Source organism: Lepidochelys kempii, unplaced genomic scaffold (genome assembly GCF_965140265.1).
Source record: "Lepidochelys kempii isolate rLepKem1 unplaced genomic scaffold, rLepKem1.hap2 scaffold_61, whole genome shotgun sequence".
Classification (NCBI taxonomy): Eukaryota; Metazoa; Chordata; order Testudines; family Cheloniidae; genus Lepidochelys; species Lepidochelys kempii.
This window is the reverse complement of record NW_027333641.1, coordinates 279,075-295,176: the sequence shown is the minus strand read 5'-3', so window position 1 is coordinate 295,176 and position 16,102 is coordinate 279,075. Positions and strand designations below refer to the sequence as shown.

Here is a 16,102-nt window from a genome sequence, read left to right as displayed (position 1 = left end):
CCTGAGCCCTGGCCTCCAACACCTCTGCATGCCAGGCTGAGCTGTGCTCGGTAGGCCCAAGCAGGCAGTGTCAAGGGCAAGCCTGGGATATGCAGGTCTGAGCAGCGATGCTTGCACAGCATTGCCGACACAATGGGGTTTGGGGGAGTCCTTAGGGTAGCCTAGAGAGCTGAAAAGAAAAGCACAGACCACGCTGGCCAGCCCAGAGCCCAGACAGGCTACTTTAAACCCTTTGTCCAGGCCCTGAGTCTCTCCCAAACTGACCTCCTTGGTCAGGTTGCAGGTGAGAGCCCCCAACTCCCATCCCCCACTCACACCTTCCCAGGCCTTGCTTCTCAAGCTGGGTTATTTTCAGCTTCTCTTCAGAGAGTGGGGAGTCATCCTTCTAGGGCTCTGGGTGCCAGGTGACACTGGTGACTAGATTAACAATGCAATGTCCAGAGGAAACTGAGGTACACCCAGAGGTCCTAGAAATATTACCCAAAATTCCCTTTTCATCAAAGGGAGGGTACCCTGCCCTAGGCAGGTGGGAGTGAAAGGGAGCACCCTGTCCGTGCACATACCCTGTTCCAGAGGAGTGAGGGAGAGGTTCCCTGTTCCAGGCAGGTGGGAGGGCAGACCCATTGGGCTCCCAGAGGGCCTCTGGGTACCTGCGATCCCTATCTCATTCAGGGGCTCCCTGCAGCAAATCTAGGCTGCTGGGGGAGGCTGATACTGCATAATGCTGCAGCCCCACCCAGGGTTTTTTCACACATGGGAACAAATTACTGTTGTTCTCCACCTGGACTACAGCATCTGAGCCCTTAGGTTAGCACTCAGAAATTTAGGGCTTGGCTACGCTTGCAAGTTAGAGTGCATTAAAGCAGCCCTGGGCGCCCCAGCTCACTCCCCATCCACACTGGCAAGGCACCCACAGCTAGAGTGTTCCTGGTACTCCACCTCGGCGAGAAGACTGACGCTTGCTGCGTCTTAGCTGAAACGCCCGAGCATCAGTGTGAACGAGGTGTTGCATTACTGCGCTCTGATCAGCCTCTGGAAACATCCCATAATCCCCTTAAGTCACATGGCCCCTCTTGTCATTGTTTTTGAACTGCTACAGGAACGCGGATATGCCCTTTGAAAGCTCTGTTTCTGACAGCTGGCTGCTTATCTGCTCTGAGACAAAGCAACCATTAGTGTGGAATGCTGGGGGGGGGGGTCTGCTGTTGTCTGAACTTACAAGCCAGCATGCTGACATGCTCTCAGCCCCCCAAAAACCCACTGTCTCCCGCCACATACACACAACACGCTCCCTGTTACACTCCACCCCACCATTTGAAAAGCACGTTGCAGTCACTTGCATGCTGGGATAGCTGCCCATAATACACCGCTCCCAATGCCGCTGCAAGTGCCGCAAATGTGGCCATGCCAGTGTTCTTGCAGCTGTCCGTATGGACAGGCTGCAGGGCTTTCCCTGCCGTGCTCTGCGAAGGCTGGTTTAACTCAAAGTGCTCTACATCTGCAAGTGTAGCCATGCCCTTAGTGTTCAGCCAGGCCCATACATGGCCAGGTCTCCTGAGCCAGGCTGCTGTCAAAGCCAGTTTGGCAATCTGGCTCTGTCCCTTTGTTCTTAGGTCTGCTCTATGCTAGAATATTAACTCAGTTTAACTACATCCCTCAGGGATGTGAAAAACCCACCACATTGAGAGTCATTGTTAAGCCACCCTAAATTCCTGTCACCCCAGCTACACCATCTCTTGGGGAGGTGGATTACCTGCACCACTGGGAGAACCACTGTGTAACAAGCCCTTGGTCTCAGTCATGCATGTCTCTCCCAAGGCCAGCTCATAAGCCAGCCACTGACACCTTCCCACTTTGTTCTCTGGCTGGGGGCAGTACCAGGGATGGGGAAACCTGCTAGGCTGAATCACCCGACCTCCTGACTCCATGAGCGACAGGGTTTGTTTCAGCCAGTCCTTTAATGACCCACTCATAGCACAAAACAATCACACACAGGCCTCAGCTCTCCAGCTCTGCTTTACCTTGTCCATAACTGGGCACAGCACAGAGGGAAACGAAAGACACCTAGGAATCCCAAAATGCAGGCCAAAATTCCCCGAGTCCATGAAGCAGTAAATAGCGGCAGCCAGGTGTTTTATTTGCTCCAACCCCGAATCAGCCCACCCCACTGCACTACTGGGGACACTCCCAGCGCCAAGACCCTTATTTCCTTGCGCTGTCGCTGCTCCCCCTGAGGAAAGTTCATGTGAGAGCATCTCCCCTCCCTGCGCGGGACTCCCCCAAAGCAGCTCCCACCATGTCACCCCCTCCTGGGGGCCTGGGGCCAGGCAGGGGAATGCACAGCTCAGCTGCCACACTGGGCTGCAGAGTAGCAGTGCCTGAGATAACTGGAGGGAGGCACCAGCAGGCCTGAGCACGAGGTAGGGGGAAGCCTGAGCTGTTTCTTTCCAGGAGGCCCTGAATCCCCACCTGCTCACTAAGGTAAAGGGGCAGGAGGAGCAGTGACCTGCCCCTTGGCCCTACAGCTCAGAGGAAGGTGCCCCTGCTCAGGATAGATGTGATGGGAAGGAGGGAGGGAGGGGGCGAGAATGGGGGTGGTCCTGTGGTTTAGCCCACTGTGTACCCGTCTAGCCCCAGGTCTTTCCTCCTGCTGCCGGCATCACTGGTTGAGCAGAGCTCTCAGGAGCTGTGGGAAGTTGGGGGTACCCCAGCCTGTGACGGGGTCCCAGGAGGGGCCAGCACAGAACCCCTGCCCTTCCACTGCTGCATCCAGACACGACAGGTGGCAGCCCATGGTGACCTGGGGAGTCAGAGAGCTCAGTAAGTGCACGCTGCAGTCGCTAGCTGCCCCGACCGCATGCAGACAAGCACAGAGCCAGGAGCAAGGCAACGGGGAATCACTGCCCTGCAGAGGGGGAGTTCCAGCTACAGGACACTCCAAGGCTGGGGCTGGAGCAGCCCCAGCCAGGCCGTCCCTCCCCTGGATCCAGGGCAAACCAGGGGGGATCCCTTCTTCCTCCACCCTCAGATAGGGCTCGTCTCTCCAGCTCCCAGGCCTGCGTCCTCCCCTTGTACAGAGCCCACAGCTGCTGACACTTCACCCCTCAGCCCCACTCACGTCGTAGAGGGCGGTACTAGGTCCCTTCTCCTGCAGTTTGTAGAGCGCAGGGTTCAGGAAACCCAGGGGCGGCAGACCTTTCTGCAAACGGCGGTCGTTGATCAGGGCCACAATGCCCCCCACCACAGGGGTGGAGGCCTGGCGGGGGGAGGAAAGGTGCGTCAGGGCCCTGGAGATGTCAGGGAACTCATCGCCCACGGCCCTGCCTAGGGCTGCTCCTTACCGATGTCCCAGACACCCAGGGCAGGGGGATGCGGTTGGTCACCACCCAGTAGTTGTCGGACAGGGCAGCCAAGTCGGGGTAGGCACGGCCGCTGCTGTTGTAGTAGGAGCGGGGGTGGCAGCTTTGGGGCCGAGTGCAAGAAATTCCTGACAGCTGCAGCCTGGAAGAGACAGACAGATGGGGAGGGAAACCTCGCACCTGGGCCCTGCCCCTGCTCCCGCCCCACCTGCCACCATCCTGCCCCTCACCACCCCACCAGCCACCATCCTGCCTCTTCCCCTAACCCATCCACCAGTAACCCCCCCAACCTAGCCCCCACCCAACCTGCAGCTACTGCGCTGCACTTCCCGCACCCAGCCCCACACCCCGGCCCAGCCACACGTACCTGGTAGTCAGGCATAGGGAAGACATTGCTGAAGCCCCCGCCACTGATATAGTCTGTCACCTCCCAGGTCACTCGGAAGGGGTTCTTAAAGGCTGTGCCGCCCACTGTAGTCACATAGGGGCTGTGGGGACAGGTGTGGGGAGCTGCACTGGCCAGGCCACCAGAGACAGCTTCTCATTGTGGGGCCAGCAGCTCCCACAGCTCTCACAAATACTGCAGGAGCCCCCACTTCTCGGGCCTTCCAGGCCCCACTGCCCCCTAGTGCTGGCAGTTCTCAGGGCTCCCTCCCCGCATGGCCCTGGGATTGCTCAGGCCCCAGTTCTCAGTCAGTTTGCATTGGTCTCTGAGCCCCTTTCCATTCCCTGGGGAACCTTGCTGCCTGCCCTGACCGGCCTTCCCTTTAGCCTTCCTCTCCTGTCTGCCCCTGCCGTCTGCCCCATCCCGCCTGTCCCTCCAGCCTTCCCAGCCAGGCCTGCCCTCCCTGCCTTCCCCACCTGGCCTGCCCCGGCCCGCCTTCCCCTCCTGCCTGCCCCCACCGCCTTCCCCTCCAGCCTGCCCTGACCCGCCTACCCTTCCAGCCTTCCCCTCCTGCCTGCCCCACCTGGCCCGCCCCCGTCCGGCCTTCTCTCACCACCTCCCCTGCTCTCACCCTCCAATCTCGTCTGTGTTGCTTCTCCCCATCTCTGCCACAGCAGCCCCAAACCTCCTGGCTGGGGCTCTGCCAGGAGCACTCAGCCCAGGGCAAGCAGGGCCAGGAGTTGTAACAGGCTGCGCCCCCCCATGCCGCTTGGCCAGGGCACTGCATGCTGAGCTTGAGGCCAGGGTTGCAGCATTGTCTGCCCAAGACTTCCCAGCCCTCCCCACCCTTTTACCTGGAGGCTGGGAAGCTGGGCCGGAAAGTGTGCCTCCCTCCAGCAAGCTTTCTGCAGCCAGCTCCCTCATCACCTGCAAGGCAGGAATTCTGGGTCAGCCTGGCCTATGGGTGGCGGTGACAGACGGGGCCGAAGGGGATGGCCGGTGAGGCCTGGACCCTTGTTGGGGCCAGGAGCCAGGCACCCACCTCCCCACCCGAGTGCTGCAGGGAGTGACCAGGGGAACTCCTGGGTCTCAGCAGTGTCCATAGGGCACAGCCAGCAGGATCCACGCGCTCCCAGGGAGGAAGGCAGCTGAGGGCAAGAGGCGCAGGCAGGCTGTGTGTACCTGAGGCAAAGAGCAGAGTCAAGCCCCGTGCAGCAGCCTTCATGAACTCCCAATTGAGACGCTTCATGTAGGCCCTGGACAGGCTGTCCTCATCGTCGCCGTAGCTCACCGAGTGCACCGAGGGCAGAGAGGACGTGTTACTGAGCAGCAGCAGCCAGGCCAGGAAGGGCTCCTGGCTCTCATGCCTCCCTGAAAGGGGCAGCAGAGAAGGATCAGCCCCATCTGGAGCCTCCATCCCCATGGGGCAGAGCAGAGAAGGCCCAGGAGAAGGAACATAACATGGGTTAGAGTACTTCTAGCCCCCAGGTCTCATCCTGGGCACTAATAGAGACGATATAACATGCCTGCCAGAACTGTTACTCACTATACTCATTGCAGTCAGCGAATGGCCCGTCCCTCATTTAATCTTGCCAAGTCCTTGGCCTCAGATGCATCCTATGGCAGTGAGTTCCACAGGCTAATTACATATACCATGAAAACATATTTCCTTTCCATGTCACTGATTGTCCCCCTGTCCCGTTGCTGAGAGACCGGGAAAACAGAAGCCCACAATCTCCCTTCTCTTGATCAATCAGTAGTGATAGACTTTTCTCATGTCACCTCTCATTCGTATCACTTCTCCCAGTCGTTTCAATCTCTCTTGCACCCAAGAGAGATAAAAAGAGCTGGCCAAGCAGCTTCCTGAAATCCAACATAAGTGGTTCAATCACTTCTAGAGCACTGGGGAAGATCCACAGGACTGGAAGAAAGCTCACATTGTGCCAATATTCAAAGAGACCGTAAACGGGACAGCCTGGGAAATTATAGGTTTGTTGGTGATCACAGAATCATAGAATATCAGGGTTGGAAAGGACCTCAGGAGGTCATCTAGTCCAACCCCCTGCTCAAAGCAGGACCAATCCCCAATTTTTGCCCCAGATCCCTAAACGGCCCCCTCAAGGATTGAACTCACAACCCTGGGTTTAGCAGGCCAATGCTCAAACCACTGAGCTATCCCTCACCCCCAAGTTAAGATAATGGAGTGGCAGATACAGGACTCGATTAGTAAAGAAGTAAAGGAGGATAACAATTAATGCCAATCAACGTGGGTTTATTGGGGGGCACAGGCCTGTGTCAGGATGGGGTCGGTACTTGCATGGTGGGGGGGGAGGGGAGGAGATCACAGGCTCGTGTCGGGGTGGGGTCAGTACCTGCGTGGAGGCCTGTATGTGTATGGGGAGGATGCGAGGGGGGGCACAAAGGCGCGGCCTGTGTCAGGGTGGGGTCAGTACCTGCATTACTGAAGACCCAGGTGGAGATGTTGGCACCTGTGCTCATGATGTACTCCACATCCAGGCTGGCCTCCAGCCCTGCCTTGCCCAGCCCTTGGTGCCCGACCACCTGGTCAACCTGGGAACGGTGCCCAAAGCTGCTTCCGAAGAGCCACATGAACTCCGCCAGGTCGGCCGGATGGAAATACTGCTCCAGGAACTGCGGGGACAGGCAGGGACGGTGTGACATTCCTCCCCCACCCAGAGCACTATCCATCCCCCAGGCCTGGGACAAGCGCGCACCCCCTGCTGGGATCCCCACTGGCTGTCCCTGAGCCGGCTTTGGTGCCTCCACACTGGCCTCGCTTCTGCTGTCAACAGGTGGGGTTCCCATAGATCCTGGGGCACAGGTAGGCCACGGTTATGGGGTGTGTGTGTAACCATGGTTACCTGGGCTCAAGCATGGCTATTGTCACGGAAGGGTGTCACCACGGTTACCTGGGCACAGGCCTGGCTGTTATTGGGCAATGCCCCGATGTCCCCATCCGTCAGGTTGTATCTCTTGCGGATGACAGCGGGCGTCACGCCCAGATGGAAAGCTACCCTCCTCTGCTGGTGCCGTGCCATCACCTCCTCCTTCCTCGAAGCTCTGGTCACCATCTTCCTTTCCGCAGGGAACCGGTGCAGGCCGCCCACTGGATGCCGAGGAGAAAGCACAAGAGGCAGGGTTAGGGCCTGCGTCTCCAGTGGGGGGTGTGTGGGGGGGTCTCTTCTAGCCCCTCCTCCTTTCTGGTCTGCCTGGGAGCAGTGAAAGCTCATTCACTCTGCACTGGGAGCCTCCCAGACCTCTGCCCCAGCAGGGCGGGGCTGGCCCATGTGCGGATGAGAGATCACCCACAAAGAGCCAGGTGTTGCAAGATGGGCGCTCTCCCCTTGGGGTCAGTGCTCAGCAGGCTCCCCAGAGTCAGCATACCCCTACAACCAAACCGTTTCCATGCCTCCCTGCAGGGAAGAGCTAAGACTCCTCTTCACCTCCTATCCCAAAATGCTCCCTAGTGTTCTTGTGTGGTTGCTGAGTAGCTGCTGCTTCCCACCCTAGAGGTGGCTGCATGGTAGTGGCAGGTAACGTCACCCCATATCTTTCACCTCGCACGGCGGGGGTGGGAGCATCAGGCTTGGCTAACACTAGTTAATAATGCGTGGCCTGTTTACCCATTTGCAGAGTAGAGACCCCAGGACAGGCCTAGGGACACTGGTACCATGTCTGGGAGTAGGAGGGGCCTGACCGGCCAAGAAGGAGAGTGGAGTGGCTGAGGAATTGCAGGAGCCAGCCGGGAGCAGCAGGTGCTTGGGTTAGCACATCTCACACACCAGGTGAGTCTGCATGAGCTCTCCAGGTCTCCACAGCGCCGGGAACACGCAGCCCTTCCCCCCAGCCCAGGCCAGCTCATACCAAAGTCAATGTGCTCAGCCAGCTCCTCATGGAGGGTGTAGTGGACAGGGGAGCGCACAGCGCTGCGCTGGCCGTTCACATAGCGATGGAACCGGGCTCCTGGCAGGAGACGCTCTGCTGTGCTGCGAGAATCAAACGCCACCCATCAGCCTGGGGTAGAGGGGGACCGCCTCCCAGCTCCATCCCTGCGGCTGCTGGAACTCAGGCAGCCCTGCCCCTCCCCACACTACCCTCCCCCAGGCATGGCCCGGCTCACACTCTGTACACTGTGACATTCCCCAGGGTACGTGCTAGACCCTCGAACAGCTGTGTCCCCATAATTCTCAAACCTGGGGCCTGTTATACTGCAGCGCTTGTCAGAGCCATCAGCACGTGCCTGCTCAAAGCCATCAGCATGTGCATTCACTCCCCGCTAGACACAGGAGCCCTCTGACCAGTCCCTCATGAACTACGTACAGGGAGACATCCGCAAAGTCCTAGCCACAGCCTCGTCTCCCAGAAATGTGCGTCTGGCACATGAAAGGTCTATCCTTTCACAGGAGAATGATATGCACCAGCCTTGCTATCCCAAACAGAGCTTCCCACATGCAATCCAGACAGACTGGTTAAGATAAAACAATAAGACACTTTTATTAACAACAGAGAGACAGATTTTAAGTGATTTCAAGGAATGATGCTCAAGATTGTTACAAAATGAAAATAAAGGCGCAAAGCGCAAGCTCACCCCTAACTTAACAAGCTAAGTGAACTGAAAAGCAAATGTTCTGTCTCACCACATGCTGGGTCTCCTCCCCTTAGCTCAGTGCTCTGAGAGCAGCTGATGTCATGAGCAGCGATGGAGGAGGAGAGAAGGGAATTGGAGGCTGCTGACTCTCAGGCCTGGTCTATGCTACAGAGTTAGGGCGGTAAGGCAGCTGATCTGCCCTAACTGTAAGTGTCTACACCACAATGGTGCTCCCGCCAAGGGAAGTTGCCTCGTAGACAACTCCACCTCCGCGAGAGGCGCAGCGCTTAGGGCGATGTAGTCAGGGCCTGTTGGCTGTCAACCCAGCATGGGGCTCACAGCTGGAACCTGGCCCCCTGCCCCTGCCCCGGGGCTCATAGCTGGATCCCCCCCTGGCTCCGGGGCTCACAGCTGGAATCACACCCTACCCCGGGGCAGACAGCCCGAGCTGGCAGCTGGGAGCCCGGCGCAGGGCTCAGTTTCATAGCAGGGAGCCTACCAGCAGTGAAACAGACATTGTCCCTTGCTCCCCACAGCAGAGGCACTAGAATCAGCACCAGCTGACACCAGAGTGCTGGTAGCCCAGAAGGCTGACACCACAGAGACACGCACGCCTCTGCCTGACTTCCCCATTACCGACAGTGCAGCAACGGGGGGCTGGGGCCAGTTGGAGCAGTGATGGACTAGGGCAAGGGCAAGGGCACCACACACCCAGTTCCCAGTAGGATCCAAACCCCAAATAAATCCGTTTTACTCTGTATAAAGCTTATACAGGGTAAATTCATAAATTGTCCACCCTCTATAACACTGATAGAGAGATATGCACAGCTGTTTGCTCCCCCAGGTATTAATCACTTACTCTGGGTTCATTAACAAACAAAAGTATAAAGTATAAAAAGTAGGATCTAAGTGGTTTCAAGTAATAACAGACAGAACAAAAAGAAAAGGAGTACTTGTGGCACCTTAGAGACTAACAAATTTATCTCAGCATAAGCTTTCGTGGGCTAAAACCCACTTCATCAGATGCATGCAGTGGAAAATACAGTAGGAAGACAGACATATAGACAGAGAACATGAAACAATGGGTATTGCCATACCCACTATAACAAGAGTGATCAATTAAGGTGAGCTATTATCAGCAGGAGAAAAAAACCTTTTGTGGTGATAATAAGGATGGCCCATTTCCAACAGTTGACAAGAAGATGAGAGTAACAGTAGGGGGGGAAAATAAGCATGGGGAAATAATTTTACTTTGTGTAACGACCCATCCACTCCCAGTCTTTATTCAAGTCTAATTTAATGGTGTCCAGTTTGCAAATTAATTCCAACTCAGCAGTCTCTCGTTGGAGTCTGTTTCTGAAGTTTTTTTCTTGTAATATTGCAACTTTTAGGTCTGTAATCGAGTGACCAGGAACATTAAAGTGTTCTCCGACTGCTTTTTGAATGTTATAATTCATGTTATGATCAAGAATTATAACAGTCAAAGTGATGATTTTATGGGTCATTGTCCTGGTTTGCTAGAGAACATTTGCTTGTATACTTGCAGTACAGACAATACCTCTGTCTGTTCAAGTGGTGTTATGTTATGGCGTACCTCAATGCTTTCACGGGATGAGTCGTTTTGGAATTCAGTAACCAAATCAATGAGGTTGGAGACCTCAGATTCTCCTTCAATACAACAAATCACATTTACCATTGATTCCCTGCGGTACTGGGTTTACAATGGTGCCAATGGCACCATGGCGCTGGGCCCACACTCAGAAGGGGCCCCGGCCTGGCCCGCTCACGCTGCACACCGAGGCCCCGGCAGCCCCCTGGCCACCCCACCAGCTCCTCTCCACCCCATCCCAGTGCAGCTTCAGCTCCAGGCTGTCTCTGCTGCTCACCACCTGTGGGGTCCCGCCTGCCTCCCCAGAGCTGAGCCACCTGGGACCGGTGCAGAAGCCTGGCCAGTCTCGGCCAATGCGGGGGGCTTGGCTGGGCCCCGCCAGGCAAGTGGGTCCTGAGGAAGCCTGGCTGGGAGCAGGCACTGGCCTGGCTGATTGTGCCACCTCCGAGGGGCTGGAGCGATTCCCTGCCCTGGGATCAGGACCGGCCCCAACTGCGCTGGCAGCTCAGCCTGGCAGACACAGTCACCTTCCAGCAGGTCTGATAAGTGCGGCCAGGGGCCAGGGCGTGGGGGAGTGGGTCTCTGAGGGGTCTGTGGAGGGCACTGTGTAGTTGTGGTGGGAGGGCTGTGAGGAAGGGCACTGGGAGGTGGGGGAGATCTGTGTGTTGGGGTGCTAGGGAGTGGGGGTTCTGTGTAGGGTGCTGGGCAGTTGTGGTGATGTGCAGGGCACTGTGCATTTGGGTGGGAGGGCTGGGGGGGGCTCTGGGCATAGCAGGTCTGGGTGATAATGGGATGGGGGCAAGGGCTGTGGTGTGGCATGGGCCCGCTCCCGAGGGGAAGGGGCACGCTAGCTGCACAGGACCGGGCAGGCCTGCGTATGTCTAGCAGCTGCCAGTTTGTAAACAGTTCCCTTGCACTGGGCTGAGCGGACCAGCCCCCCTGCCATGCCCCGCCTGTTGCCTCTAGCCGGTCCCTTGCTCAAGGGACTCATTTCCCCCGGCCTTTGCCCCCATGGAGCCCACAAGCATGTTTGGCGCTGGGCCCACAAATGGTTAATTTGGCCCTGCTTCCCTACTGTGACTGGCTTTAAGCGTATTTGTACGTACTGTTCGTGGGGCAGTTTTACTGTGAGGGCTTTTAAAATGACAGGGTGAACAAATGCACCTTTCTACCACTTCAAAAGGTCCCTCATGAGAGTTCTGCATTTTGTATCTTTTCACAGGGATTAGCACCAGTACCACAGCCCTCACGTCAAAAGATCAGTCACAAGCATTTTTACCATACCACCCCTCTTGTTTGATTTGGCCATCAGTGCGAAATTAACAGGCAGCAGGTTTAAAACAAACTTAAGGAGGCACATTTTCACACAACGAACAGTCAACCTGTGCAAATCATTGTCAAGGGATATTGGGAAGGCCAAAGTAGAACTGGGTTCAAATAAGAATTAGATGAATTCATGGAGGATAGGTCAGTTAATGGCTATTAGTCAACATGACAGGGACACAACCTCATGCTCTGGGTGTCCCTAAACTTCTGACTGCCAGAAGAGACTGGACAACAGGGGATGGATCACTTGAGAAGTTGCTCTGTTCTGTTCATTCCTTCTGAAGCACCTGGCACCAGCCACTATTGGAAGACAGGATACTGGGCTAGATGGACCATTGACCTGACCCAGTATGACTGTTTGGACATGTTCAAAATATCATTTCCTACCAGCATTTCTATTGGAATACAATTCAACTCCCCAACTTTTAAGCTACTCTACAGAACTTCCCACTCCAAATGCACGTTAGCCAAAGTCACAGAAATTCCATATTTTCCCTATGCCAGGTAATATATGTCAGTCTCTTTGACCATGCTTTCCCTGACCAGAGAAATCTGAGCACCAGTTTCCCTCCAACCTAGACATTCTTTTCAGTTCACCTTGGCAACTGTGGCTGTAGGTACTGATAATATCACATTGCCAAGTACATCAAAAGGAAGCCAGATCTCAGTCGGCCAAAGACAACAAGGAGGAAGTACCACTGTTCTTCAACCACAAATGGCTATGTTTGTAGCAAAACCAACTCCAGAACTGAAACAAAAGACAGACATGAAAATTCCAGAATTTTTTTACCATTGTAATATTCCCTTTTCTGTTACTGAGTGTTACGGAGTCACCAGGGCGATGCTCTGAAACTACTCCATACGAAGCCAGTCAGGACTCTGGGGGAGCCTCCTCTCTCTGAGCATACGGTCTCCAGGGCAAGAAGCTTACACAGCTTTGACCTTCCTGGGTCTGAAGTTACGAAGGGGCGGTCATAGCATCAGTGCAGGCAGCTGGAGCAGCCTCTGCAAGAGTCACACCCCCTCATTCCCACCACCTACACATTGACACAATACACAGGGAAACTGAGGCACACATAGCATTCATGCAAAACAGTAAGACTCACATACAACATAACAAGGGAAAATCCCCACTTCATCACACTGAGCATCCAACTTTTCAAGCAACGATCAGCTGCCGAAGGTTAGGCTACAAACTACCCAATCGAAAGCAGACAGAAGGGGAACTATTAGATGTTGCTACTGACGGCTTGAGGGTGGAAGCATGCAACAAATTGCATGGAAAAGTAGTCACATTAATCCTGGATGGCTGGACTAGGGTGCACAGTGACCCAGGGATAGCTAGCTGTGTACAGATGGGGAAATTAGGGTTTACGTATCAGGAGCTGATACTGGAAGCAATAAGACAACTGAGAAGTACCGTGTGACACTGGGAAGAGAAGCCAAGCCACTAACAAATGCCCTGTACAGCTGTGTTGTTAAGAGCTACCTGACAGAGTATGAGACGTGCTTTGGAACGACATACCACCAGTTACGTATGGATGTACATCAGACCAGTTAAATCTACTCAGACGAGACCTAGCACCAAGTGCTTTGATGAAACAATACTGTGGATTTACAAAAGCATTTTCATAATCACCATCAGCCTGGAGCCTGGCTAACAAAATGCCAAGGATATGTAAAATCCCAAATCCCTGGTGACATGCGATGGACCAAACAACATGCCTGGAAACATAGGTTCAGCCGCTTTATTTTAGGCTTATGAGTGACCACAAGGCAGACCGCAAGGACAGAGTGGCGGTGGCCTGCAATATGCAGAAGATCAGACTGGAAGATTTGGTGGTCTCTTCTGGTCTTAAACTCTGTGACACTTGAGACCTGCAGGCATTTCTTGGCCAACACCGGAAACATGAGGAAGCAATTCCCCTGAACAATCCAGCCCCAGATTGATGCAGAGATGGCCCAATGCCACGCAGCCCCCACCACTTGGGCAGGGGTCAACGAGCACACAGCATGGGACCCTATGCAGGGTTACATCCCTGACCCGACACAGACCACAGACCACTTCCACACAGCTCAGCCCCAGCCCCACCCCCCGGCCAAGGGACTCACCTTGCTGGCATCACGCACTCTAGGAAGTCCAAGGTGCTAATGGTCTTGCAGCCCTTGATGCCGTAGGCCCCCAGCCACTTGTGCACGGTGCTGAGCGTGAGGAGAGATGGCTGGATAAGTGTGCGCAGCTCCTCCAGTGACAGGTACTTTCCTGCAGCATAGGGCAGAGGCAACAGCTAGTTGGCCCCCACCCAGGAGGCGAGTGGGGGAAGGGGGGGGGCAGTAAGGCAGTTCTCTTGTGGAGGAGTCCAGCACTCCCGATGTCCCAGTGAAACATCTCCATATTTGTGCCCTTGGACTCCCACCACAGCATGTTTTCCCCCATGTTGTCAGATTCTGCTCTTCACAGCACCTGCGCCCAGAAGCAACTGCACTGGCTGGGCAAAGATATGCTCCCCGGGCAAGGGGGTGGGGAAAGCAGGGGCCAGCTGCATGAACAGCCCCAAGGCCCTCTGAAAGATCGCCCTCAGTCCCTGCTGTCTCCGGGGCAGTTACCATACTGAGGTGAATCGGGGTCCGAGACTCTTCCCACCAGCTTCGCCAGATGCTCCATGTTCTGCTGCCTGAGGGCAAAGGTCAACACAAGCTCGTCCAAGGGAGCGACCCGGCCCACGTGGCTCCATCCAGCAGGGACTCTGAGGGGAAGAGCGATCCTGTGGTGACCCAGCAGGATGGAGTGGGGCCCAAACAGCATGAGCAGAGCTGGTGCTAGGCATAAGTAGAGCGACTCACGGGGGCCCCCCAAAATATTCCTGTGTAGAGGCCGCAATGGGCTAGCATCCCCTCTGGGAGGGTGCGGGGAAACTCAGTTACGCTGGGAGCTCCAGCCACCCCTGAGCCAGGACTCTGCCCCACCCAGCAGGGCGCTGCCCCCAGATATTCCAGGTGCATGGGTGAGAAAAAGGGAGCGGCGGGAGGGGTGGCCTTCAGGCAGAGCAGAACCCAGCACTGGGTGCTCAGTTCCCACCCACGGGGCAGCACTTACTGGAGACTCTGGTCCGGCTCTGGGCCCGCTTGGGAGAGGCACCAGCCCGCGAGACTCACAGCGACCACAAGCAGGAACCTGCCACCGAAAGCACAGTGGACAGCATCAGGGCTGGATCAGGGAGACCCCGCCCCGCAGCTCCTTCCCCTTCCCCCTCCCCCTACCGGGGAGACCCCGTTCCCCCTCCCCCTACCGGGGAGACCCCGCCCCGCAGCTCCTTCCCCTTCCCCCTCCCCCTCCCCCTACCGGGGAGACCCCGTTCCCCCTCCCCCTCCCCCTCCCCCTACCGGGGAGACCCCGTTCCCCCTCCCCCTACCGGGGAGACCCCGCCCCGCAGCTCCTTCCCCTTCCCCCTCCCCCTCCCCCTACCGGGGAGACCCCGTTCCCCCTCCCCCTCCCCCTCCCCCTACCGGGGAGACCCCGCCCCGCAGCTCCTTCCCCCTCCCCCTACCGGGGAGACCCCGTTCCCCCTCCCCCTCCCCCTACCGGGGAGACCCCGTTCCCCCTCCCTCCACCGCTCCTCCCCCGCCGGGGAGGCCCCGCCCCCCGCAGCTCCTCCCCCCTCCCCCGCCGGGGAGGCCCCGCCCCCCGCAGCTCCTCCCCCTCCCCCGCCGGGAAGGCCCCGCCCCCCGCAGCTCCTCCCCCTCCCCCGCCGGGGAGGCCCCGCCCCCCCGCAGCTCCTCCCCCTCCCCCGCCGGGAAGGCCCCGCCCCCCCGCCGCTCCTTCCCCCTCCCCCGCCGGGGAGGCCCCGCCCCCCCGCAGCTCCTCCCCCTCCCCCGCCGGGGAGGCCCCGCCCCCCCGCAGCTCCTCCCCCTCCCCCGCCGGGAAGGCCCCGCCCCCCCGCCGCTCCTTCCCCCTCCCCCGCCGGGAAGGCCCCGCCCCCCGCAGCTCCTCCCCCTCCCCCGCCGGGGAGGCCCCGCCCCCCCGCAGCTCCTCCCCCTCCCCCGCCGGGAAGGCCCCGCCCCCCCGCCGCTCCTTCCCCCCCCGCCAGGGAGACCCTGTTCCTCCTCCCCCCGCAGCTCTTTCCCCCTCCCCCGCCGGGGGGACCCCGTTCCCCCTCCCCCCGCCGCTCCTCCCCCCGTTACCGCGCCTCCATCCCGTCCCGTCTGCCCCCAGCCCGAATCGAGGTCACGAGCAGAGTCGGTCACATGATCCGATGAACCCACGTGACGAACCCGCTGCTGGGGTCACATGACAAGAGGCCCAGCCGGGGCGGGGCCACGGGGCGCTCCGGGGGGGGCGGGGCCGTCGGTGGGTTTCAGAGTGAACGAGCCATGGCGCCCGGCGCTGCGGGGACCGGGTCCCAGGCCCCGCTGGGAGCCCCGCGGCCAGGGGCCGTCTCCCGCCCCGGGTCCTGCGCCGTCGGGTGGCCGCTGGTCGGGGCCGGGGGCCGGGGGCCGGGCGGGGCGGCCGGTGGGGGGAGGGGGCATGGGGCGGTGGGCTGTGGGGAGGGGGCGGGAACGGTGGGCATGGTGCAGTGGGCTGGGGGGCGGGAACGGAGGGGAGGGGGCATGGTGCAGTGGGCTGGGGGGCGGGAACGGAGGGGAGGGGGCATGGTGCAGTGGGCTGGGGGGCGGGAACGGAGGGGAGGGGGCATGGTGCAGTGGGCTGGGGGGCGGGAACGGAGGGGAGGGGGCATGGTGCGGTGGGCTGGGGGGCGGGAACGGAGGGGGCATGGTGCGGTGGGCTGGGGGGCGGGAACGGAGGGGAGGGGGCA

General features: G+C 58.2%; 1 protein-coding gene across 1 annotated transcript; it reads right to left on the bottom strand.

Annotated features, from left to right (window-relative positions):
* Nucleotides 1–1,939: 1,939 nt before the first annotated feature.
* Nucleotides 1,940–15,572, bottom strand: TPP1 (tripeptidyl peptidase 1). The gene is given in 14 exon segments (XM_073327095.1): nt 1,940–2,800; nt 3,119–3,256; nt 3,342–3,455; nt 3,457–3,501; nt 3,727–3,847; nt 4,599–4,671; nt 4,927–5,115; nt 6,198–6,396; nt 6,675–6,871; nt 7,630–7,751; nt 13,401–13,551; nt 13,896–14,035; nt 14,386–14,463; nt 15,471–15,572. Coding segments are annotated over 14 exon segments (1,719 nt in total). The 5' UTR covers nt 15,482–15,572; the 3' UTR covers nt 1,940–2,659.
* Between the last annotated feature and the right edge of the window lie 530 nt (nt 15,573–16,102).